This window comes from Globicephala melas, chromosome 5 (genome assembly GCF_963455315.2).
Source record: "Globicephala melas chromosome 5, mGloMel1.2, whole genome shotgun sequence".
In the NCBI taxonomy this organism is placed as follows: domain Eukaryota; kingdom Metazoa; phylum Chordata; class Mammalia; order Artiodactyla; family Delphinidae; genus Globicephala; species Globicephala melas.
The window spans coordinates 118,157,919-118,185,595 of NC_083318.1; the positions used below are offsets into that span (position 1 = coordinate 118,157,919).

Sequence of the window (27,677 nt, forward strand, 5' to 3'; positions counted from 1 at the left end):
TGTGGCCTCTCCCGTTGCGGACCACAGGCTCCGGACGTGCAGGCTCAGCGGCCATGGCTCACGGGCCCAGCCGCTCCGCAGCATGTGGGATCTTCCCGGACCGGGGCACGAACCCGTGTCCCCTGCATCGGCAGGGCTACCCATGGGGAGAGGGAAAGGGGAGGGGCAATACAGGGGTAGGGGGAAAAAGGTTATTATAAGATTGTATGGAATCGTGTGTGAAACTTTCAAAAATTGTAAGCACTGTAGAATTAAAGACTCATTCAGGGGCTTCCCTGGTGGTGCAGTGGTTAGGAATCCGCCTGCCAGTTCAGGGGACGTGGGTTCGAGCCCTGGTCCAGGAACATGCCACGGAGCAACAGGTCCCATGCGCCACAACTACTGAGCCTGCGCTCTAGAGCCCGTGAGCCACAACTACTGAGCCTGCGTGCCACAACTACTGAAGCCCGCATGCCTAGAGCCCGTGTTCCACAGCAAGAGAAGCCACCACAATGAGAAGCCCACGCACTGCAACGAAGAGTAGCCCCTGCTCGCCACAACTAGAGAAAGCCTGTGCACAGCAACGAAGACCCAACGCAGCCAAAAATAAATAAAATTTAAAAATTCATTAAAAATAAATAATAATAAAAAAGAATCTTTCATTCAAAAAAGAAAAAGTACTTAGTCCATATGGCTGACATATATTAAGTAATAAATTATGATTTTGGCTTCATTTAAAAAAATAAAGTGCACTTTAGTAACACCCGGAGTTTGACATATTTCAAGTTGCAAGCAAAGCATTGAGGGAGCACAGATGACCAGTTTCTACCCAACAACTCAGATGAATCTTTAATATTTTGAACTTAGAGGTCTTCTGGCGAAAAAATGTCAGTTGGTTTGCACTAAAGGTTATCACTTTGGTTCCTGAATGATCAATTTCTACACTCCTGAAATCATCTTACTGTGAATTTGTTTTTATCCCCTGAAAACTATTTTTATTGTCCAGACTAAGACTGTGTCCCAGACAACATCGTTCCCATTCCCAACAAGTATAGTAGTACATGGGTTTCAGGATACATCTGGCAGTGGTAAGACAATAATAATACCAATAAAACTTAACATCTGTATTGTGGTTTTTGTATGGCGGGCTTTGTGCTAAGTTCTTCACTGTGAATTACCTCATTTAATAATAAGACAAGATATTTCCCTCTGATGGGTGTTTTTTCTCAGTGACTCCTGCAGTAAGATAGCTAATAGAGAATATGGGTGGGAAGGGGTGTACAGGAGGTTTGAAGAGAGATATAAAGATATGAGGTCATCACTTGGACAAAGGGAAAGCGGGTCCAGAACAGAGTAGAACAGGTGTTCTACATTATGCTGAGTGAAAAAAAGCCAAAGGCCAATCTCAAAGGATTGCATACTGCATGATTCCATTTATATAACATTCTAGAAATGACAGAATTATAGAGATGGAGAACAGATAAGTGGACATCAGGGGCTAGGGAAGGGGAAGGAGAGGGGAAGGGGAAGGAGAGGGGAAGGGGTTCATTCGAGGAAAGGGATCGTAAATTCAAAGTGAAAACAGCTGACTTGTGAGATTTTTCTCTTAACCGTGTTCCCATGATGCAGTGGAGACATAGGAAAAGAAAATTTTGTAGGCCACGTTCTATGGAGAGATGGAAGAGCAAGGGAGCTAGCTGTATTTTTAGAGGAGTTCTTATAATTATGGACCATATGATCTAGGCTAGGTGAGGACAGAAGTGAAGCCAGGAGGGGGATGATGGGTAGTAAGAAAGTGACATCTTTGAGATCAGAGGTGGTGCAATTTCTAGGAGTGCCAAGGGCCAGAGGAAGACAGTGGGAATGTGTGTCTAAGAAGGACTGGAGGAAAAGGAGGGTCAATGGAGAAGAGGGGAAAAAATAGTCAACAGGCCGGAGTTTTGGGTGGCTTATCCTTGTGAATACTAAAATTCCAGTCCATGAACAGATATTTGTACACTCATGTTCATAGCAGCATTATTCAGAGTAGCCAAAACGTAGAAGCAACCCAAGTGTCCATTGATGGGTGAATAGATCAGTAAAATATAGTTAAGTACGTACAATGGAATAATATTCATTAATGTAGCAGAAGGAAAATCTAACACGTGCTGCGACATGAATGAACCTTGAGGACTTCATGTTAAATGAAAGTAGCCAGTCACAAAAAGACAAATGCTCTATGATTCTAGTTATATGAGGTATCTGTAGTAGTCAGATTCATAGAGACAGAAAGTAGAATCATGGATGCCAGGGCCTCAGAGGAGGGGAGAATATTGTATAATGGGTACACAGCTTCCGTTCTGCAAGATGAAAAGAATCCTGGAGATGGATGGGTTGCACGACAATGTGAATGTACTTAATGCCGCTGAACCGTATACTTAACAATGGTTAAGATGGTAAATTTTATGTTATGTGTATTTTGCCACCATTTTAAAAACCCTGTACATGAAAAAAATAAAATAAATCTCCAGTCCAAGGAGGATGACTATTAGAAGCTAGGGGAGCTAAAGAGGGTGATAAAAGAGATGAACAGGAGGTTGGCAGATGAGGCCAAGAGAGGGGAGAGAGAGTTATCCATCCAGGTGGAGAGAATCTCAAAAGATAAGTGGTTTTTGAAGGCGAATAGGATGAGGTTAGGAGTAAAGGTTGGGAAGTAGCAAGATGGAGTATGGACACCCATCCATCTTCTGGCCCTGACGTATGTGGGTTTAATAAAAATGTAAAAAAAAAGACTTGCCCCTTGATCACAGTTCAGAGAAAGTACTGTCCTCATAGGGCAGCCAGCTCAATCAAAGCAAAAAGGTGGAGGATCAAGGGAGTGAAAGCATCATTCCCAGAAGAGATGGAAGCTACTAGAGAATTTGATTTAAATTTCCGAGACTTAAATTTCCGAGAGTCATAGAGGAGGGGTTTGAGGAGCAGGACATGGGTAGGAAGTTGGGTTGGACTAGATGATGGACAGAGCAGTGTAGCTATAAGGATCTGGGAGGTAACTCATGACTTAGGAGGCCTAAACTTCCGCAGCGCCTCAGGTTGGGGATGGGGCCAGGTGACAGTAGGTTAAGCAATCCGTGATCTTGAAGGGCCTGCCTGAATGGGAGGAGTCGCTGGCTCTTCTGTGGTGCTTGGGGCCATCTGAGCTTATTCATATTTCTTCTTAATCTTCTGGAAGAACAAAACTAGGGCCCCTGCCTTGGTTATTCCCCAGAAAACATGACCAGGCAGAGTAGCTGATTCCACGAGGGACACATGAGCTCACAAGACAACTGAGGAGTATCACCATTATTAAAGAAGGTACAGAATGAGTAGATACCAGCTGAGAAAGAGTGATTGAAAAGATGGACCACAAATATTAAGGGAAGATTCTATGCAGCAGGAGCTAAATGTTGTTTAAAAAAAAAAAGAGAAGAACCAATGGGAAACATTCAGTATGAAAAATACAATAGTTTAAATATTAAAGAACACAATAAATGAGGTAAAATGCAGAATGGATACAGCTAAAGACAGATTCATGAGCTGGAAGATCAGCTTGAGAAACTCTTCCATGTGTCCGCCAGAATGGACAAAAGACACAATGAAATATCACTCTATATCTATTATGATGGCTAAAATTAAAAACAGTGAGCATTCCAAATGCTGACAAGGATGCTGAGGAACTGGATCACTCATATATTGCTGATGGGAATGGAAAATAATACAGCCGCTCTGGAAAACAGTTTGGTAATTTCTTTTTAAAACCAAGTATGCAGTTATCATACAACCTAACAATTGTATTCCTTCTTGGCATTCATCCCAAAAAAAGGAAAACTTGTATTCCTACAAAAACTTGTACACTAATGTTCATAGAAGTTTTTTAATAGCCCAAAACTGGAAATAACCCTTATGTCCATCAATGGGTGAACAGTTAAACTCTGATGTACCATATTCCATACCATAGAATACTACTCAACAATGAGAGGGAATGAATTACTCATACATGCAACCTTACAACCTAGATGGATGTTAAGGACATTATCCTGAGTGAAAAAAGCCAATCTCAAAAGGTATGATTCCATTTATATAACATTCTAGAAAAGGCAAAATTAAAGAGATGGAGACATCAGGGGTTAGAGAAGGGGAAAGAGAGGGAGAGGGAATTCCTTTATGGTGATGGAATATTTCAATATTTTAATTGTGGGTAGTAGTTATATGACTCTATATGTGTGATAAAATAGAGTTTTTTTTTTAAAGAGACAATAAAAGGAGGTTTTTTTATTCAAAGGTATAACTGGGTAAGGAGATTTGTTTACAACCATTCTTGTGAAATACTTTAAAAAAAATACAACCAACTTCTTTGCAAATAGCGGAAACAGACCTCAACTATGATGACCTAATTTTTTGGTGGATAATGTACATGGTTAGGCAGAAATAGGCAAGCTCACACTGGTAGATCAACTATCTCAGTGAAAACTCCGTTTGTGGCCCCTGCTTCTTGATCGATTTCTGTTCCCACTTAGTCTTCTACCATCTTGTCGACTTCCTGACCGACTCCCCTGTGGACTCTGTCTACCTAGCCGGCCACACCAGCCACTTGACCAGCAGCTCCTCTGTCTGGAATTAGAAGATGTGTTTCCATCATAATATTCTTCAGTTTCAGGCAACTTGGCTGGCACTGAGAGTGTTCAGTCTGAATCATGCCACTCTTCCTGTAACCTTTCTGACTCAGTGTGGGAACATCCAAGCAAATGCCCATGTTTCCTTTTAGGAGGCACATTCTGGTAGTTTGGGACACAGCACTACTACTCAGCTTTCTGTTAAGTTCTTTCCAAGTACAGCTAACATCCTGTATTTCTTCTGGGCTTTCCAGAGTCATGGTCACAAACCCCTTATCAGAGGTGATTAAAGAACGTGGTTCAAAACTTGGTGCGCCAGAGATGTGGGCTAATGCTGCAGGCAGTGCATCCACTGCCCCTTTTTCTTCTATCAGTCTCTGGGCTGATGGTCGGAAAAAATCAACAGCCGCGTAAGAAATGGAAGCCAGAGACCTGGTGGCATCCATGCTTTTAGATTTAACTAAATCCATTGTAGAAGGAACGTCTACACATTTAAAAGTAATTCCTGCTTTTTGTTCCACATATCTTAATTGACATATTAATTGACATATGTTCCACATACCTTTCTCTTGGTTGATAAAAATATATGCAAACCCCTGTCTGGCGAGCTCTACCTGTGCGTCCAGAGCGATGAATATAGGACTCAACATCCTGTGGAGGTGAACTCTGAATCACCAGGTCAACCTCAGGAATGTCCAAACCACGGGCAGCCACATGGGTTGCCACCAAAACTTTAAAACTACCCTCTCTGAAGCCTTTCAGTGTAATTTCTCTTTGTGACTGTGTGATGCTGCCATGTAAACACTGGGCATTCTCTTTTGTGTGTGGATTCATGGCCATTTCAGTTACATTCTTTTTGGTCTCACAGAAGATAATAGCCCTCTCTTTAGACCTGCTGTAGACTTGAAGGACATCTCCAATAACTGCTGGCCTGAGATTAATGGCACTGGGTGGTCAGATGTTCCACAGTAGTTGCAGCCTTTTGAGTCATTTTCCTGACAAGGTCAACCTGTTCGTATCTGGATTTCATGTATTTTTTTGCAACTTTGTATACCCACTGTGGGCAAGTTGCAGTAAAAAGTAAAGTCTGAGGATTGTCTTCAGAATCAGTTTTGTAGGATCTGTGGATAATATCTTCAACTTGTTCAGCAAAACCTAAATCTGACATTTGATCCACTTCATCCAGCACAACGTGGTGCAGTTTAGAAAGATCTCATCAGCCGCTCTGCAGGTGATCTTTGATACGACCAGGGGTCCCAACCAAGATGTCAATACCATTTTGAATATGATTAATTTGGCTTTGATATGATGTTCCACCATAAAAACACGCCACACTGAGTTTCCTACTTATATATTTGAAGTCTTTGGCTACTTGGTTTGCCAGTTCCCTTGTAGGAGCCAAAACAAGTACCTTTGGTGAGCGGCTTTTTTAAATTGTCTCTTGATGTCTTTGGAGTCTTTCAATCAAGGGGATGGCAAAAGAGAATGTCTTTCCTGTTCCTGTCAGCGCTTGAGCAATTAAATCTTTTCCTTCATATACAGAACCAAAAGTCTTAACTTGAATAGGAAGGAGATATGTTAGCCCTCGACCTTTCAGAAGCTTTATAGTCTCTTCAGAAATAAGGAAACTGGAGAATGCTCCTTCTTTCTGTTCACGTGTTAGGGTCTCTTCTAGTTGATTATCACTTGATTTATGAGTAGAGCTATCTAAGGATGACACTTGCTTTGATTTTTTTTCATATTCATCAATATCTCCATTTGATAGGTCTTTTCTTCTTGACTTACGAGATTTAGAAAATTCATCTGAAAGTCTATTACATCCTTCCTCGGTGTCACCATTTAGCTTCTCTTTCATTTTAGCTCGTTTGGGTTTGGGAGCATCCTGGTCATCTGCAACACCATTTTCTGTTGTTTCTGATTTCCCATCTGAGTCATAATGGTGCCTTGACTTCCTTCTGTCACTCCAGCATTGTGTAATATGTTTTCAGCTTATCTTGTTTAAATCTTCATAACAGCCTTATAAGGGAAGTACAGGTCCATAATCCCGTATCCGAATTCCAACATCCACAGAGTTCTTTTGCCTCTCCTTCCTCTGGCTCTCGGTCTCCTCCAAAGGTGCCTCCAGCTCCAAAATGTCCCCCCAGAGGAGTTTCCCAGGCATCATTCGCCGCCACCGCTGCCGCCGCCTCCCTCTGGGCACGGCGGCCACAACCACCTACGGGCAGCCACCTGTCACAGAGTTTTATACGAAGACATTTTAGGTGTAGTTTTGCCAAAACTAATGATGTCTAAGTCCTATAATCTAGTTGATTGTATTGTGCCAATCAGTTTCTTGTTTTGATAATGCACTATAATATGTAAGATGCCACCATTGGAGGGGGCTGGGAGATGGGTGCGTGGGACCTCTGTGTATTATTTTTGCCACTTATTAGTTTATAATTATTTCAAAATAAAATTTTTTTAAATGAGAGGGGGAAAGTATTAAAAAAATATGGTGACCAGAAAGATAAGTACCACCAACAGGATAATAGGAATCACAGGAGAGAAAAAATATAGGAGGAAATATTTCAATAAAGTATGAAGATAAATGTTTTAGAATCAAAGAAAGAATGAAATAGCTTGAATTGAAAGTGTTCATGTACTACCAAACTAATGGGTGAATACTCATAAATAGACCTAGTGACATTTAAGAATATCAAAGATGATTCTCAAATGTAACTCCAAAAGGTTACAAAGAGGAAGAGCAGATCACTTCCAAACAACAAGAATCATGATGGCATCAGACCTCTCTACAGCAACAATAGTGTGAGTGGATACAACCGTCATGAACACACATGCAGTTAACTACGCAAACTCAAAGTACAGCAGCAACTGACAGAATTTCAGAGAGAAAACATATAGAGCAACAGTTGTATGAGACATTTTGACACTCCCCTTTGAGACAATCAAGCAGGCGAAAATAAACAGATACAGAAGATCTAAATATAATTAATAAGCTTAATCAATGAGATATGTATACATAGCAAATAATGTTTTCAAATACACTGTTTCTGAATACAAATGGAACATTTACCCCCCAAAAATATATTAGATGATTAAGGATCAATATCAAGAGACTGTGTTCCTTTGACCATAATGCAACAATAGCAAAATAATAATGATTGCAAATGGATAACTTTAAAAATCACATATGTTTGGAAACTAAGTACGTAATACTGAATAACACTTTGGCTGAAATAAAATCTGCTTCTTCAGAAATTTTTGATGTCTTACAAAGAAACTTTATTGTATAGTTTTCTTCATATAAGGCTAGTATTTATTAGGTTTATCCTTAGATATTTTATGACTTCTGCTGCTATATGTATAGATCACTTTTTCCATTACATATTCTCGTTAGGTATTACTGGTGTATAGGAACCTCCTAATTTTTGTATGTTGATCTTGAATCTTATATTTTACTGAACATTCTCCTAATTTTAATAGCTGAGTTATCTTGGCTTTTTCAGATGGTCATGTGATCCGTCAAATAATGACAGTTTGTACTCTTCCTTTCCAAGATTTACCACTTTAATTCCTGTTTCTTTGCACCAAATATTACTTCTACTTTAAATATGGACTCATCCTTGTCTTGTTCATGATTTGAAAACTTCTAATGTTGCTTCCATTTAATGTACTATTTCTGGAAGATACTTTATATCATATTAAGTAAGTTTCCATATATTTCTCTTAATAAGGATCAGAATGGGTACCATTCCCAACATATGGCTTAGGTTTCTAAGAAGCTGGCTGCTCTACATCTCTCCATGTTAAGTCAGAGAAAAGGAGAGAGGATCTGGGATGCACATACTCAGCCCTTTTATGGATAAGACCTTGGAGTAGCAAACGTCATCTCCACTCAACATCTCAATGGCCAAATATTCATCGCATAGCCATATCGAGCTGCAAGGGAGGCTACTGATGATTAATGCTTTTCACTCAACAGCCCGTGCCCATCTGAGACACTAATATCATAGAAGTGCAAGAGAGCAGATATTGGAGGACAGCTAGCTACACCAGATAATCATATGTTGTATTCCTTTAATTTGTTAATGTACTGAAACGCATTAACACATTTTTTTAAATTCCCCCCAAAAATGGAATTTTAATGTTTCATTCTCTGGAACAAACCTGGAATCTTTGGTAGATACTAAATATCAAATTTTATTTGTTTTACTGATGTAATGAAGGAAAGACACAGTGTTCTAAATGTTTATCTAAATCTTTTTTCAGATGTATAATGTTCCTTGTTTACAGTAATGCCCTTATTTTCAATGTACATATCTGATTCTCTTGTCAAAAATGTATTTGAGGGCTTCCCTGGTGGCGCAGTGGTTGAGAGTCCTCCTGCCGATGCAGGGGACACGGGTTCGTGCCCCGGTCCGGGAAGATCCCACATGCCGCGAAGCGGCTGGGCCTGTGAGCCATGGCCGCTGAGCCTGCGCGTCCAGAGCCTGTGCTCCGCAACGGGAGAGACCACAACAGTGAGAGGCCCGCATACCGCAAAAAAAAAAAAAAATGTATTTGACCTCTTTACTGTTGTTACTCTTCCTGTTTTCACACTAGGTGCTCAAACCACTTCTCAAATGAATATTTTACCATTTTGAAATTTATTTACTTTTGAGGCTCCCTCCCCTGTTGGTCCAGGAATAATTCCTGGAAAGCTGTGGAATGGAGAGAATTGTGGGATGTGCTTATGCATAAAATATAGCACACACAGTGATATATTAAGGTTTGGGGTGAGACATTCACCGGCAGTCTGATAGTTGCTACCCTCGTTTCTCCCTGCATGCAAACTTTCATTTACACAGAAAAACTGTATTTGAAAATATTCTAGGCCTATGGTCTTATTTCCAAAGTTCATTGAACATTAGCTCTGTACTCCATAGGGCTTCTGTCATAAAGTCTGGTCTACTTTTCCATCTGATGCTGGGCTAGACAGACACCTCAAAATCCTTTTACTCTTCCCTCTTAAACTCTTGAACCTATCATGGATTGAAAACTAGTGGCCCAAAGACTAACTCCAGGTGCTTTCCAGTTAAAAAAACCAAACAAACCAACCTTTAGATGGATGTGTGTTATTTTCTTCTCAAATCATCTCATTTCCTATTGTCTTTTCACCGGGCTTATATTTAGATTCCTGGCCTGGCACCTGTAGGATTTGAATTTATGATTCTCTGCCAGGAATAGCCCAAGGCAGCCATCTCTCTGCATTCTAAGCCCTGGACTCTTTTTTTTTTTTTTTTTTAACATCTTTATTGGAGTATTTACAATGTTGTGTTAGTTTCTGCTTTATAACAAAGTGAATCAGTTATACATATACATATATCCTCATATCTCCTCCCTCTTGCCTCTCCCTCCCTCCCACCCTCCCTATCCCATTTAACACACAACTCATCTCCTCTTTGGGGAAGATTTCTCTGCCCGCCTCTCCTCCTCTGTGGTTGGTTTGCCATGTGGCTCTCCAGAGTCAAGATAACCCAAACACAAGGCACTCTCCTCCTAAATACACCTCCTCACTTGGTTGTCTCAGTTAAGACGCATCCAGAGAGGTAGACCAAATAACCTCTAATTAGACTCGTAAGCATTACCAAACAATAAGTGTAAAAAACCTATAAATAAGTTTTAAACTTTTTTGGACATGTTTTTAGACTTACAGAAAAGTTGTAAAACAAAACCTTCTTGTACATCCTTTACTGAGCTTCCCCTAATCATTAACACATTTTCTAATGTTAAATCACCCTCACCTTCCTAGGATAAATCCCCTGGGTCATGAAGAGTTTTTACTATATGGTTGGAATCTATTTGTGAGTGCTTTATTTTTGCATCTGTGTTTGTTAAAAATAATTTTTAAATTAATGCAGAAAGTGATAATACTTTACAGTTCTATGGTACTTTGCAGGCTTTGTAAGTCATTTCACATACATTATCTCACTTGAGAATAGATAATAATCAGGAGCTGACTCTTTTTAAAAAAAAGTAGATATTAAGTGTATAAATAAAAAATATCTACAAATGGAAACTGCAGGTTTCGCTTAGTGTTGACTGAATTCTAAAGGGCCATCCGTGGAACTAAAGTAAGGATTAGGGGAGAGAGGATGCAGAGAATTGAAAAAGGGTTTTTGCTCACATGAACCTAGGAGGGATCTTATCACCCTCCAAGATGCACAGGAAGGCATGGGGCCGCCAGCTCTGTAAAATATCTAGCCCTTTGCTGGTTTTCTAAACATTCTATTAACACAGTGTTTAAGCAACCTGGTTTTGAATTCATAAGTAAAGGATTTCCTGGTTATTCAACATTCTTTGGCTTTTTGAACTTTTGTTTTGATTCCTTACTTATCTGCATGTAGCAAATTAGATGATGGCATCTGAGCCCTCTCCCGGGAAAAGGAAGCACTAAAACTACTGGCTACAGGGTCCTGTGTGTCCTGGTCACACGTTCTGTCGCAGGGCTGAAGAGTTTTTCCGGGATACACGATAATTACACAGCAGCGATCACTCAGAAGTAGGAAGTGCCTTTGGGAGGAAACTAGATGGTAGGCGGACTTCATTTTGCAAAAAGAGACACTCTGTATTATGACGACTAGGAGTCAGAGTATACACAGAATTGCCCAAAGAGCAGGACCTCTTTGTAGATTTTACCCGTACAAAATATGCTTTTTGTTAACTTCTCTTCCCCGAGCCTCAGAGCCTCCTGTGTGTCATGGATTAGACGCTTAAGGCAGCACTGAACTCTGAGGACATCTCTCAGCTAGGCTTTCAGCGCACTCTCCCCCATCACCCCCACTTCTCCCCTCGCTCCCTCCTCACATACACCCTCAGAGCAACTACACTACAACCTACCTGGGGAGAATCTTCTGGCTTCTCTGGGACGCTAGCTGCATCTTCAAAATGAAGCAAAGATCCGGGAATTGTCTGAAAACTCACATTGGTGCACATGTCTTATTTGAACAGATTAGATCCTATAGCAGCTTTTGGTCCTGGATTTTGTGCATTGATCAGACTGCTCAGATAATTCATCAAGTCCACTTTGTACCATTTTTGGACACCCTAAATACCTAAATTCTTAATGACTATTTCTATTGGGATAAGTGGATACCCTCAGTATCTCTTTTTATCACGCACAGTAGTAGCCTAAAGTGCATGGAGAAATATCCCAGAATCCCATCTATTTTTTACCATCATCAGCCCTAGAAATTCATTATGAATATTGAAGATGAATACGGTTGAGGTCTAGATGAAAAGAACCGCCCCATTTCCATTTTCACTGTCTTTTCAAGTGGATGTCATATATCATGAAAGTACAACAGTGGGATGAACAACACAGGTAGTGTAACTAAGCACTTAAGTTTAAAATAAATGCATTAAAGTAGCTAATTATACTTTATAGGAAGAGAAAATGTTTTCTCATGTCCTGATAAATGGGTGATGGGTAATTTAAAATTTTGTGGATATCCAAAATTTGTTTGCCTATTTTTTTCCTTTGAACTTTAGAATTTTATTTATTTTTTTATACAGCACGTTCTTATTAGTTATCCATTTTATACACATCAGAGTATACATGTCAATCTCAATCTCCCAATTCATCCCACCGCCCCACCCCCCACCATTTTCCCCCCTTGGTGTCCATACGTTTGTTCCCTACATCTGTGTCTCTATTTCTGCCCTGCAAACCAGTTCATCTGTACCATTTTTCTAGGTTCCACATATATGTGTTAATATACGATATTTGTTTTACTCTTTCTAACTTCGCTCTGTATGACAGTCTCTAGATCCATCCACGTCTCTACAAATGACCCAATTTCATTGCTTTTTATGGCTGAGTAATATTCCATTGTCTGTAGGTACCACATCTTCTTTATCCATTCATCTGTCAATGGACATTTAGGTTGCTTCCATGACCTGGCTATTGTAAATAGTACTGCTGTGAACATTGGGGTGCATGTGTCTTTTTTTTTTTTTTTTTTTGTGGTACGCAGGCCTCTCACTGTTGTGGCCTCTCCCATTGCGGAGCACAGGTTCCAGATGCGCAGGCTCAGCGGCCATGGCTCACGGGCCTAGCCGCTTCGCGGCATGTGGGATCTTCCCAGACCGGGGCACGAACCCGTGTCCCCTGCATCGGCAGGCAAACTCTCAACCACTGCGCCACCAGGGAAGCCCTGTCTTTTTGAATTATGGTTTTCTCTGGGTATATGCCCTGTAGTGGGATTGCTGGGTCATATGGTAATTCTATTTTTAGTTTTTTAAGGAACCTCCATACTGTTCTCCACAGTGTCTGTATCAAGTTACATTCCCACCAACAGGGCAAGAGGGTTCCCTTTTCTCCACACCCTCTCCAGCATTTGTTATTTGTAGATTTTCTGATGATGGCCATTCTAACTGGTGTGAGGCGATACCTCATTGTAGTTTTGATTTGCATTTCTGGTTGCCTGTTTTAAACATGCTGAGCTGAAGTTTGAAAAAGCTGTCCAGTTCCAGAGCCCAATTCTTCACTGTTACTCTCTATGGTCTCTTAATATAATTAAGGAGATAATAGGAGCATTGTTTTGCCAGGAGGGGTGGAAATTGGTGAAGAAAGGGTTAGGCTACCAAATAGTAAATATGTTAACAGCTCCACAACCCAAAGAGCCTGGTATTGGTCAGCGAAAGATAGACTCATCTTACAATAAAAAAAAAATAAATCCAAAAGTAGACAACAATGTATGTGTGAGAATTTAGAGGAAAAATAAATTGCATCCTGTCTCCTTTCTGCCCAGCACATTATAGGAGCTCAATAAATATGTTGTTATTGAATCACATTCAGATTGTTCAAGATTTAAATGGAAAAACAAAACCACATTTAAGGTTTCGATAAGTAATTTTAGATGAGTATTTCTATCATCTTTGGTGGAGAAGAGCTTCCTAAGCAGAGTATCAAAACGATGCCATAGAGGAATACATTGATAAGTTGACTACTAAAAAGTATAAAACTTGTCCAAGTCTGAGCCTACAGAGTCTTATATGAATAGACACGCATAAAAAATATAAATAAAAAAATAAAATGAAAACTTAGGATTCTGTCACTGATTAAATATCTACAAAGTGCCTACAGCACTGAGATGAGCTTCATCAGACCAGATTAGTCCAGTATGCAAAGAGGATCGTATTTCTGTAGAGACAAAACCTTCCAGCAGCTTTAATTCCTCACGAAACCTCAGACCACATGCAACCATTAGCTGAAGTAAACATGATGAGAGAACAAGCATCAGAATTGTCGGTAAATTCTGCAAAGTTGAAATCTAAGCCATCAGTTTCAGTAATTCCCAGAAATAACAGCGAAATCTAAACACTGTGTAGTTTTGTGATTTTACGGTTGAGCCAGTGCAAAGGTTTTAGGAATTTAAAAAATCATATAATTGTTGCCTCATACACAGACACCATTGTATCTAGTTAGCTTTTAAAAGTATTCATTCAGCCTAAGTGAAATACCATCAAAGAATTTAGGATGGAAAAACTGCATAGAATCAAGGTCAAGTGAAAGCCCTAAATAACTTCTAAGAGACTTGCGACACCCTGAACAGATATAATCTGGTCGTTCCGTCTCGCTGACTGACCTCAGCACGTGAATAAGGCCAGCTTTAAGCAGCTGAAGTGGTGTTTACTTTTGTCCAGAATCTATACCCTAATTGTAAATTTGTACTTTAATTTGTAGTAACCCCAAGTAATAGGATATTTCCATGTCAAAGTGGGGCCCATAAAGAACGTTGCAGGCATGGGTTTGAATTGGGGTGATCCCTGAGAACTATCCTAGTGAAACTGATGTTCTAATCTGTGCGTCAGCCACAGCGGCATGTCGAGTAGGCTCATTTGGAGCTAATATCAAATCCTTACTAAAGACCCCTTACAGAGGCCCCTGAACTCCCCACCAAGAGACTGTGCCTCAGAGTGTCATGAAGAACAGGGACAACGACCCAGATAACTCAGACTGAAGAAAGGTACCACTTCTGCTTCAAAGTGTCCAGTAAGACACTTTGCGGTGAGAGTATTAGAGAGCGGAGGTAAAACCGTCCTGGAACGATCCATACAGCCTCTGTCCTCTCTTTGCTTGGCGTGAGAATACACAAACTGTTTATATTGAGTTGGGTAAAATAAGCAGAAGATAATTCTGAGACCATTATTTTATGTTGGCAGGTCATATTAGAGCTTGTTAAGAAGACTCCTTTGGCAGAAACAGACTCACAGATATAGGAAACAAACTTGTGGTTACCAAAGGGGAGACAGAAGGCGGCAGAGGCAAATTAGGGGTATGAGATTAACAGATACAAACTACTTACTATGTACACAATAGATAAGCAACAAGGACGTATAGTATAGCACAGGGAATTATAGTCATTATCTTGTAATAACTCATAATAGAGAATAATCTATGAAAATGCGGAATCACGATCCTGTATGCCTGAAACTAATATAATGTTGTAAATCAACTATGTTTTAATACACTTTGGGGTTGTTTTCGGTACTCACTGTAGGAGAAAACTGCCTTGGGAGTGATTAGTAGAAATCTGTAATTGAGTACCCCTAGTGTCCATGGGAAAGAGAGAACTCAGAGACAGATGACATAAAACTGGGCATTTTATCCTTTGCCATGGGGTACAAAGTGCTTTTTCCCCTCCTCGGGGGGATCTGTGAAATGCAACATAGAACTGTAACCTAGGCCGGTTGGGAAGGGTCTACCCTTTACTAGACCAGGGTCAACACCACCATAGGGGGCTAGAAAGTAGCACCATCATGACCTCGCTGGTACCAAAGTCACGAGTTTGTTTTAGGTTCTTTTCTCACACAAGATAGCAGCACCCCAAGGTAACTGAAGAAAGAGAAAATTCAACTCCATTTCGGGCTGTTAGATCTGAGAATTAGACTTGGCTGTTCGATCTGGCATAGAATCATTGAAAGAAGTGTCGTTATTTGGTGCCCGTTCCTTTGTCCAGACATTTCACTGTGATTTTCTCTTTCTCTCATCCGCTTACCCTGTTGTCCCTCTCACAACAGGTGTAGAAGACATCGTGGCAATAATGATTCCTGAGCCCAAAGGGAAGGAGATAGTAAGCCTGCTGGAGAGAAACATCACCGTGACGATGTACATCACCATCGGAACCCGGAACTTGCAGAAATACGTGAGCCGCACCTCGGTTGTGTTTGTCTCCATCTCCTTCATCGTCTTGATGATCATTTCCCTCGCCTGGCTGGTCTTCTATTATATCCAGAGGTTTCGATATGCAAATGCCAGGGACAGGAACCAGGTGAGTAGCAGAAAGTTAAAAAAAGAAAAAACTTAAAAATTATTACCAGAATAAGACATATTATTGTGTAAACTTTGGAAATCACAGAAAACACCAAGACCAAAACCAAAATTACCTATGATGCCCCCACTCAGGATAAACACTGTTAACATTTACTGTATAGTTTTTCAGATCTTTTCCAGGTACACATATTTTGATGTTTTGCTAACATCGTTCTGTAACATGGAAGTGCTTTGTCCCACGTTCCTGTTGCTCATTTGGGGGACAATTATTTACTTATTTAAGAACAAAATAAAGGGAGAAAGAGGAAGGGAGCTGAGATTATGCTAATTGTATCAACATAATGTGGAAAGAGCCAGGATGTCCTCCTTGTGAACAGAAGGAGACAAAAAATAAAAGGTATTTTAAAAAACAACTAATTTTGGAACAGACAGTGCCTACACATAGTATAAAATGAAAAAGGTACAAAATGGTATACGGTGAAAAGTAATTGCTTTCCCATGTTTGTCCCTCAATTAAGCAGTTCTTCTCCTTGGAATATCTTTCCTTCCAGGGATATTTTATATGCTTACAAACGTGTGTGTGTGTGTATATGTGTGTTTTTAAACAAATGATAGCACACTTAACTCTGTACCTGTACTTCTCACTTCATCTTGGAGATTAATTCTTATCAACACTCAATCCAAGCTGCCTTCTCATTTCTAATAACTGTACAGGCAGACCTTGGAGATATGGCAGGTTTCATTCCAGACCACTGCAATAAAGCAAACATCTCAATAAAGCGAGTCAACAGGAATCTTTTGGTTTCCCAGTGCACATAAAAGTTACGTTTACCCTATACTATAGTCTATTCAGTGTGCAATAACATTATGTCTTAAAAAAACAATGTACGTACCTTAATTTTAAAATATTGCTAAAAAATGTTAACCATCATCTGAACCTTCAACTCATCGTAATCTTGTTGCAGTAGTAACATCAGAGATCACTGATCACAGATCACCATGACAAATATAGTAATAATGAAAAAGTTTGAAGTATTGTGAGAATTACCAAAATGTGACACAAGACACAAAGAGCAAATGCTACCAGAAAAAATGGTGCCGATAGATTTGCTCAATGCAGGGTTGCCACAAACCTTCAATTTGTAAAATACACAGTATCTGTGAAGGGCAATAAAACGAGGTATGCTATATAATGCTTTATTTTCTGCATATGCCGCATTTATTTAACCAGCTCCTATTAATGGACATGTTTTCTCTCACCAGAAAACAAAACAAAACACACACACACACACAAACATGTACACATGACACAACACATTTGTGAGTATATCTGTATGGTAAATTCTGGAAGTTTTATAGCTAGGGCAATAGTATGTGTACTTTAAACTATAATAGATACTGCCAAATTGTCTGCCAGAAAGGTTGAACCAGTTTATACATTAACCAACAATATAGTAATACTGTTTATACTAATATAAATGACATTCGTGCAGTAGAATATTAATTTAATACTGCTTATACTAACATATACAACAATATACTAATGACAACCACTACTTACGCATATCCTCACCAAATGAATATTACAGCTTTTTTGTTGTATGCAATTTAATAAGTTAAAAATGGTATCACATTTTTCTTATCACAAATAACATAAAATAGAAAAAGGTGATTTTTTTTTTTCTATGAAGTATCTGCTTACATTATTAGACCACTTTTCAATTGAGCTGTTGGTCACATCGTACTGATGTGTATAAGTTCTTTACTGGTCAGAGCAGTTAACCCTTTTTTGGGGAATCCTACAGATTCCATTTTTTTTCTCCCAAGTTGTTATTGTCTTTGATTTATCTTTGGAGCTTTTTACCATGCAGAAATTTGGGGGTATTACATAACTGAATTTATCAATTTTTATAGCTCCTGAGTTTTATATAATAAGATCTTCTATAGCCCAAGACTATAGAAAAACAGTATCTCATGGTTTCATCCACTGCTTTTTTAATTTCACTTTTATGATTAAACTTTAATCTACAGAGAACTTATTTCGGTGTAAGGAATCAAGTACAGAGCCAACATTAGTTTTGTTTCAGATTGCCTACCAGTTTTTGTAACTGGTATTTATTGAATAATTAATCTTTTCCTTCTCGTATGCAGAACCCTCCCCATCTAGCATATATTAAAGCCCCATATGTATTCGGTTCTATTTCTGTGCTCTATAAAATGTAGCTTTAATCTGTCTATTCACATTCCAATATCATACTGTTTTGAATGTTTTAGCACCATAATGTCTCATATCTGTTCATGCTAATCTTCTTTCATTGCTCTTTCACTTTTTTCGTGTTTATCTTTACATGATTTTAGAATCACTTTTAGCTAGGTTTTTAATTTATAGAATAATTTAGAAGGAGTTTATAACCTACTGATGTTGAATCTTCCTATCAAAGTGTAGTATATGTTTTCCCTTTATTCAATTATTCTTTTTATTCCCTAATAGCATTCAAACTATCCTCATTTAATCTTGCACATTCTTCTTATGTTTATTCCTAGGTCATTGTGTTGCAATTATAAATGAAATCCCCTTTTTCATATGGGAAGTCTTTTGATTTTTTATGTTTATTCTGTTATATGTTTTTATATTTTATTGTTTTTATGTTATATGTTTTTTTGTTTTATTGGTTTTGTTTTTATTGTTTTTTTATTTTTTGTTTTATTGGTTTTGTTTTATTGTTTTTTGTTTTATATTTTTTGTTTATTTATTTGTTTGTTTTTTATTTTATTTATTTATTTTATATTTTTATTATATATTTATTTATTTTATTTATATTTTATTTATTATTTATATATTTGTTATATATTTATATATAAATATATATATTTATTTGTTATATATTTATTTATTTGTTATTTATATTTTTTGTTTTATTGTTTTTGTTTTTATTGTTTTATTGTGTTTATTTTATTGTTTTATTTTATTGTTTTATTGTTTATGTTTTATTTATATGTTTTATTGTTTTTATGTTATATGTTTTTATGTTTATTCTGTTATAACATTATTATAATTTAGTAATTTATGTATTTTATAATTTATTATCATTTTAAATTATTATTATTACCTTAATAATAGTGATATTATATAGTATATATTAAATGCAGGCATGTTGTAAGAGCTCTCTATATATTTACATACTTAACCTACTTCATAGGCTTATAGCAGATAATTCTGTTTTCTTCATTTCACAGAGAAGGAAACAGAGGTTAAATAAGTTGCCCAAGGTCACACAGCCTGTTACTAATAGAGACAGCAGCTGAACCAACAGCAAGGCTTCAGAGTGTATGCTCTTAACCACTACACTGTGGTACTTGTGATTGTTTGTATCAGTTTATCAGGATTATACTAATAATATGCAATCAACGATCATTTACTTCTTTCAAATTTTAAAACTCCTTTTTTTCTCTATTATCTAACTTCACTGACTTGTGCCTCCAGAATCAACTAAAGTAATAGTAGTAATAGTGAACACATTACTCTTCATTCAGTATTTAATGGGAACATTCTGAGTTTAATGGATCGTTTTTATCATTTCTCAATTTTATTATTTCCCCATGCAGTCTTCTAGGTTAAGACATATATTTAACATGTTGTATAAATGTCAACACAGTCCTGTTTTATTCAGAGTTTTAATCAAGAATGTACTTTTAATTTTAACAAATGCCTTTGCAAGAGCTGTAGTCTGGGTTTTCTCTTTTGATCTATTAATAGGAGTGGTTTAAGTTAATGGATTTCCTAATATTGAACCATCCTGAATTTCCAGTACATGCTAATCCTCTAATGTGTGCTAGACTGTTTTGATCATATCTTATGTGGTACATTATTTATTTTTTACCTTGATATTCACATGTGAACTTTGTCCATAGTTTACATTTTTATCATGTTTAGGTAAGGGCTATACTGGTTTTATAAGAAGAATTTGCAAATTTTCCTCCATTTCCTATAGTCCAGAGTTGCAGTGTCCAACATGGTAGTCACTAGCCATGCGTGACTATTTAAATTTAAATTAATTGTAATAAAATAAAATGTAAAATTCTGCTCCTCAGTCATACTAGCTACATTTCTAGTGGCTACTAGAATAGATACAGCATAGATAGGACACTTTCATCATCATAGAAAGCCCCATCGGACAGCCCAGTTCTAGAGCATTTTAAACAGCCCTGGAATTCGCTGATCCTTGAAGTATTATAGAACTTTTTGTAAGCCAATAAATTCTAAGTTGTTTTAGGAGGACAGCTCTTGGACTTTTTATTTATTTTATGGAAATTTGTCTGTTTAAATTTTCTATAGCTTCTGGAACAATTTTTTTAAACATTTTTATTGCTTTTTTCTGACTCTCAAAATGATGCATGTTTATTCTAATAAATTTTGGCAATCATAGAAAAATACTAAAAGAGAAGACAAAATCACTCATCACCTTACTGAATTGTTAACAATTGAGTACATTACCTTTCAGACTTTTAACCCCATATATATATATATATGTATATATATTCAGTAAAATGTCATCGTATATGTGTCTATGTATGCATGAGATACAGACACACATGTAAAACATGTAAGTTTGTGTTCTCTTTTTTTATTAAATGGTGAGCATTTCCCCCATCATTAAATGATCTTTGAAACATGATTTTTGGTGGCTACCTAGTAGTCGGTTTCCACCACTTACCACAAGTGGACAAGATACTTTGTGCTGTAGTTTTCTAAACTAAATGGGAATATACCTTCTTTTTATAGTTATAGTGAGGATTAAATGGCTTAATGTATCTTCTATTTTAAAGTCCCTGAACATGATCAATCACTTGCAAAGCTCTCAATGAAGGGTGTCATTATTACTATCATATAGATTCCATAACAATTCCATACAATTCCAACTGTGCCACTTTTACTGAATATTCTGGAATTTAAGCGAACAGTTATTACCAGTTAGACACAAGGCAGTGAAACTAGATATAGAACAAATATGTTCAGCTCCACTGGTTCCTAAGGGTTACGTTTGAAGAAACCATACAGATATAAATCAGTTATTGCAAAGACACTTTCCAGCTGATCCAACAATGATCAATAGAAATGGTACCCCTATCTTTTTGCGTCTATAGATAACCCAAGCAATCATTGGGAAATTGAGGTAAGGATGAAATTTTAGGCTTGACTTGGTTGAGTAACTATTTCAATTGCTAGTTCACTTTGTGCCGGTAGACAGAGATTGCATTTCTGTCCTGGCCTATGCATACTCTGTGATGTATGTGAAAAGCAAATTAGAGGTGGATGGGGTTTAAGTGTTTACTCTGCTCCCTTCCTTGATTACAGGATGTTACCTTCAGGTTACGCAGTGAATTTGGATCATGCTGAAAGTTAGCACTGTTTCTTGATCAAAATAGACACCATACTTTAGCCCTTTTATGAGTGGAATAAGACTATATAATTTCCCTTAGAAAAATATTTTTCTTTTGATGGGCAGTGCTTCGTTCCATTCAGCGGAAAGTTACAGCTGCATAAGCTATAGCTGTACTAACCATGAGGTGAACTGAAATCATTTATTTTTATTGAAGCACTATTGACCCTTCAGAAAGAGTAACTCTCAGGTTAGATGGAGGCTCACAGTCTGAAATGGAATATCAAAGGCATTAATGTTACACTGGTGAAGTATCTAACCTTTCAGGTGTGTGATAGAGAGACTGAACTTGAATTAGCCAGAAGCGTACCTCAGTCTCTGCTTGGCTTGGTGGAGATCACACTTAGAGGAAAGTCACCGTCATCCTACACAATCATTAGCCTTTTCAGATCATTTCAATGCAGTTTCTCACAGAGTAAGATTTGCTAGATGTTCTTTCTATTAGTAACCTCACAGCGAGGTAGATGATGACATGGAGAATATGGGCCACAATTTAAAGTGGAGAAGGAGATTTGGCCGGAGTGCCATGTTTCCTAAAGCAACGATACCAAGATAGTGCCAGTGCAAGGCAATAGTTAAACACACAGCTTTGGAGTTGGGTCTGGATCCACATCTTTACTCTGGCAGTTTCTAGTGGTATGATCTTATGTGGGTCTTCACCTTTCTGTGCCTAGATTTCCTCACATATAAAGTGGGAATGGGGACTTCCCTGCTGGTGCAGTGGTTAAGACTGTGTGCTCCCAGTGCAGGGGATACGGGTTTGATCCCTGGTCGGGGAACAGAGGTCCCGCATGCTGCATCCAGGAAGGGTCTGTAAGTGGAGATGCTTCTGTCTACTAAAGAGCGAGAACCAAAGTGGTCCCTGATGGATGCTGCGCTGTCCTCAGGGGATAGAGAGCAAGTATTCAGTGAGGTCATTAGCCGTTGATTTACTGTGTTTCGATAATTCAGGTCTCAAAGGATCTTTGCCTCCCAGTTCTGTTCTGAGCGGATGACAATGATGAGCTGGTAAAGCTGGAAATGATGTGACTTTACATACCTAAGGTTACTAATAAAAGAAACTAAGGTCCAGAATATTTAAGTGACTTGGCCAAAGTCACACAGTCAGTGAGTGCCAGAAAGAGGACTAAAAGCTGGATTTTCTTACTCCCAAGCCATTGCCTTCTCCTCTACAACACCTCCTCCCCCCTCCAAAATAATCCTGATGGTTTTACCTCATGCCCTGTGTGCACAAACAGCTTTAAGTCCTTACGCTGTGGAGTCACCATGGCCGCCAAAGGAGTCTAATTCTTTTATCCATATTTCTAAGTGGATGGAGGGGTGATTTGCATCATAGAAATTGATTGGACTTGCTGTGCAATGGTTTCTGTCCCATCAAGCAGGCCCAGGAGAATCGTTATTATGTATTAGAGCAAGTGCGGGAAGTGGCTGAGTCACCGGTGGCCACATGAGCATCCAGATGACTGGGACCAACTCTGTTTATGTCTAGAATGGCCTCTCTTCACCTAGAACATAAGGACACTTAGTTATTTTTCCACTTGGTCGTGTTGATGATGACAGTAATCATGATTAGAAAATATAGTTGTCAGGAAAAAAAAGAGGCAAAGATGATACAGAATTATTCAACCAAATGAGATAAGAAGAACATAAACTCGATTTTTTTTTTTTTTTTTTTTTTTTACTGTACGCGGGCCTCTCACTGTTGTGGCCTCTCCCGTTGCAGAGCACAGGCTCCGGACGCGCAGGCTCAGCGGCCATGGCTCACGGGCCCAGCCGCTCCGCGGCATGTGGGATCTTCCCAGCCCGGGGCACGAATCCGTGTCCTCTGCATTGGCAGGCGGACTCTCAACCACTGCGCCACCAGGGAAGCCCCATAAACTCGATTTTGATGCTGTGTTTTGGCATCCTTAGTCCTAGGTTTTTCTCACCTTGACTGCATTTCTGTTTATAACACAGAGGGGAACTAGAGGGAAATGTCTTATTTTTCTCAGTTTCTTAAGTATTTAGGAGATAACTAAATTATACATCTTGGGTTGGAGTCTGTCATTGTTTACTATCCTTGTTGGTGTTTATGTCAGACTTTATTCTTCTAATAAATGGCTGTGTGTTTATTTTCCATAAAGCTGTTTACCTTCATTGTTGTCAAGGAACCAGTAACCTTGGTAAATATTTTCTTATACCTGTTTCAATCAAATTGATGAGTAAATCTAATTACCAAGATGGCTCAACTCCTGACAATTTTCAGTGAAAATTTGGATTTGGATCTGGTTGGGTTAGAGAACATCTATAGGAGCATCCTGGAGAAGGGATAGGAATCCCTGCCTGAAACAACAGGTCTGTACAAACCTGAGGAGGTCCCTATGTGCCCAAGGTGGTCCCTCCATCTACCTGAGGTGGTCCCTAAGTCTTCCATTAGCATCACATCACTCTGCATTTCTAGGAAAGAGTCTGTTTTGTGATGATCTTCTGCTCCAGTCCCTAGATTCTCTGCTCAACTACATACAAGACTTGGTTTGAGCAAGGTCTGTAGCTTTCCCTCTCATTTATAGTCGGTGCAGTTAAAATCCCAAAGACAGAAGAGACCAACTACAAGAGCAACAACTTCCTTATTTGGGCCATTTTATTAAGAATGTTTATGGGCTTCTGTCATTAGTTTGCATTTTGGAAATCCAATAATACTAGTGTGAAAATAGTTGAAAGTGGGACAATCATCTTTATTCAAAAGTCAGTATTTCTGATTTTCATGTCACTCAAGAAGAAATAGAGACATGCCTATATTGACAAAATTTGGCTACATGCAAATGGTCATAGCATTTTTTTAAACTTTACAGTGCTTTTCCCTGATCCCATAGTTATCATCTATATCTCAGAAGCTGGTTTTTCCGTATTTTCCAGGTATCTAGATCATCTCTTTTTCCCCTGACAGGGAAGATTTTCATATCCTTCATTAATCCCTACCAAAACACAATCCTTTTCCTCCTCAAAAGAGGTATAGGTGGGCTTCCCTGGTGGCGCAGTGGTTGAGAGTCCGCCTGCCGATGCAGGGGACACGGCTTCGTGCCCCGGTCCGGGAGGATGCCACATGCCGCAGAGCGGCTGGGCCCCGTGAGCCACGGCCGCTGAGCCTGCGCGTCTGGAGCCTGTGCTCCGCACCAGGAGAGGCTGCGACAGTGAGAGGCCCGCGTACCGCAAAAAAAAAAAAAAAAGAGGTATAGGTAAGCTTTGCTTACCTTATCACATGTATTACTTATAGTTTTCCATAAATTTTCCCATTAACTGGCTGAATTTCTCAGGTTGTATTTCATGCTTTTAAAAAATCTCTGGATTTAAGATTTTATTCACTTATCAACCCTTTATGGAGTTTCCATTAGATAGTAAGCTGCAGAGAGCAGGAAAGTGTATGTATTTTTTCACTACCATTGTTTCAAAACCCAGAGCTAGGCCTGGAACAAAATAAGTGATCCGAGATACGTGTGGAATGATCACGGGTCACTGATTGAAGGCAGCTTTATTCTAGGTGCTGGGGACACAAGGGGAAGCAAAAATAAACCCAATTGTGCACTCAGGGAGCTCACTTGAGCGAAGTAGAACGGGAGTTGATCATCAAAGTAAACATCAACTTGCAAATGTTGTGACAGTGCCATGAAGCGAAGGTACAAGGAGCTGTGAGGATCTGGCCTCCAGGGGTCCTCTCTCCTGGAAGAAGAGGGAGGAGCTTCCTGAGGAAGTAGCTTGAGTTAAGACCAAAGGATGGTTAGGCACCAGCTAGAGGAAGAGGAAAGGAAAGAGAGTTGCATCCTGTTTAGTTTCATCTCAGTTCTTTTCTTTTCCTCTCACTGTATGTTCCCCCTTGGTATTTATCATTATAGCCTCTTCCTGTTTTCCCACCACCTTAGTTTGCTCAGTACTCATGGATTTCTTTATAGGTTTCAAGTGTATGTTGGTCTCCTTTTAGGAAACAACCAAGGCTTACTTTTCTGTTAAAAATGCCAGTAATTATTTTAGAAACTAAGGACAGAATATCAAAGAGCAAAATGAATTAACAAGGGAAGCATGTCCTCTTCTACCTATTTACTCTAATTGGGGTGTGCTTAGGGACATGCCGTATCACAGGTACTTAATAGATTTTGATTGGTTGGTCAGCTGATTGGTTAGTTGCTTGGCTGGTTGACTGAATGGCTGGTTGGCTGGCTGGCTGGCTAGATGTTGGTTGGTTAGCTAGCTGATTAGTAGGTTGGCTGGCTGGCTAGCTGCTGGCTGACTGGGTAGGTGTTTGGTGATTGGCCGACTGCCTGGTCGGTAGACTGGGTAATTGGTGAAAAAAATGAGAGGGGTAATTTAGCTTTGGTTTTAAATTCAGACTTAATTTTTACTCAGATTCTGACTGACCTGTCACTAACTCTATGATATTAGACAATTTACTTAAGCTCTTTAAGTCTCCATTCTATAAAATAGTATTTTTCTCATAGAGCTGTTGTAAGGATAATAGTGATATAGCTTACAAAGCTTTAGCACGGTACTTAGGCTAAATGAACTCTTCATTAGTATATACTCACTACTTAAAAGAAAGAAGCTAGAGTTTTATTTCCAAAAGAAACAAAATTAGTGAAAGCAGATGATGATTCTTTTTAAATGTTTGCCCTATTTATCTTAGTCCTTCAAATATGTTTCACTGCTGCAAATACACTTCTGTTACAGACTAGAAATACACATACCTGAGAAGATTACAGTATGTGGAAAACTCATAAGCGCACAAGCAAACCATTTTTTTCCTTGACAGATTAAAACGTAATTCTCTCCCCACCCTCTTCCTCTCCCATTCTTCCTCATGACCCTATTATTGTATTATTGTAGGGTGCATTAGGATACTAACTTCCTCTATTAAAAAAAGAAGTGCATCATATATTATTTCGTAACGTGGGTGACGATGGTTACCCAGGTGTTTGCTCTATAACTATTTGCTAAACTGAATATGTATGGTTTATGTATTTTCCTATGTGCACACTCACACTTAAACACACACAAAAGAGGTGAAATTGGCATGTAACAAGGTGATGGGATAGGATAGTACAGACCAAATATAAACCTAAGTTGGGTCTAGATAAGCAAAGGAAATTGCTTAAAAATTCCAAATTGAAAGGAATGCACAAACAATATACCCTGTGAACAAGAGATAGAGATTATTCCAACTACTCCAAATTGGCTATCTCCATGTCACAAATTGAGTGGCTAGAGTGACAAATTAGGGAACTGTTTGTTTGTTTTGCTAATCTGCATGGATGTGACCTGCGCTGGAGTCACCGTGGGGCAGGATCCTTCCATGTCGTATTCCACTTGCTTAACCTCAGGCATGAAGAGCTTCTCTCGATGACAGAGCTCTTTAGTAGACTGCGATGAGTCAAGTCCCTTTGCACAGGTATCACTGCCCCGTCTCTTCCAGCCATCTTCATTAACATGCCTTCTACTTGTGCATGATTTCAGACACAGCTGCCCTGGTTTACTGAATGCTATCAGACACAAAGTTAAGAATTACAAGTCTTTATTACTAACAAGCAGCTTTTGGTTTTTCAGCGCCGACTGGGAGATGCAGCAAAGAAAGCAATCAGCAAGCTCCAGGTCAGGACCATCAAGAAGGGTGACAAGGTAACAGCCTCTTTTCTTTTTCGGCAAGGAGCTATTCAGAGAAGTGTCCGAGTTTCCTAGCAGCCAGTGTGGAAAAGAAGATGAGAAAGGGAAATACATACTAATAGTTCTCCTGTGAACATCTGTTATTATACCCATCATTAGTTAACATAATTTAAAGCAGTTTATAAAATGCATACTATAGGACAACAAAGTAGTTGGAGGAAGAATTGAAAAGTAGGTATAGGAAAAGTAGACGCAACCAGGATGAAGTCAGTATACACACGCATTACCTGAAACATATAGCAGAAATGGGTCCCAAAATTTAAGTTGGGGCTCTCCAGCAAGCCAATGCAAAGAGGGAAACAATATTCAAACAAATCTAATTACCTTATTCCAGTGTCCCACAAGATAAAAACAAAATGGCCGTTGCTGGTATTACAGCTTGAGAAAGTTTTTCCATGAATCCTTGCAAGGAAGATTGTTATGTGCTGAGTGATGTCCTCCACTTGAGTCTGCAGCAAATGCAAGAAGCATATTTAGTCCCTCTGAAATTGAGTTTCTAGAACCCCAACGTCAAGGCAACAGTCTCTCTAGCTGTGGAATGATGACATAAAGCCAAAAGCAGAAGCATATCTTAAGGAAGGACCGCAAAGTAGGCCAGTCTAGGCCCACAAGCCTCTCAAG

The 27,677-nt window shown here is 38.9% G+C and overlaps 1 protein-coding gene and 1 pseudogene across 3 annotated transcripts in view; one reads left to right on the top strand and one right to left on the bottom strand.

Moving 5' to 3' along the window:
- RNF150 (ring finger protein 150) overlaps positions 1-27,677 on the top strand; it is a 288,285-nt gene that overhangs the window by 135,685 nt on the left and 124,923 nt on the right. For all 3 annotated transcript variants that reach the window (XR_009564065.2, XM_060299737.2, XM_060299738.2), the window contains exons 2-3: positions 15,675-15,925; positions 26,940-27,011. Coding sequence is in view for 2 of the 3 variants with exons in the window: in XM_060299737.2 (XP_060155720.1) it covers positions 15,675-15,925; positions 26,940-27,011 (323 nt within the window). In the remaining variant the exon portion in view is untranslated. The remainder of the gene's footprint in view (positions 1-15,674; positions 15,926-26,939; positions 27,012-27,677) is intronic.
- On the bottom strand, positions 4,680-6,771 carry LOC132597341 (ATP-dependent RNA helicase DDX50-like; annotated as a pseudogene).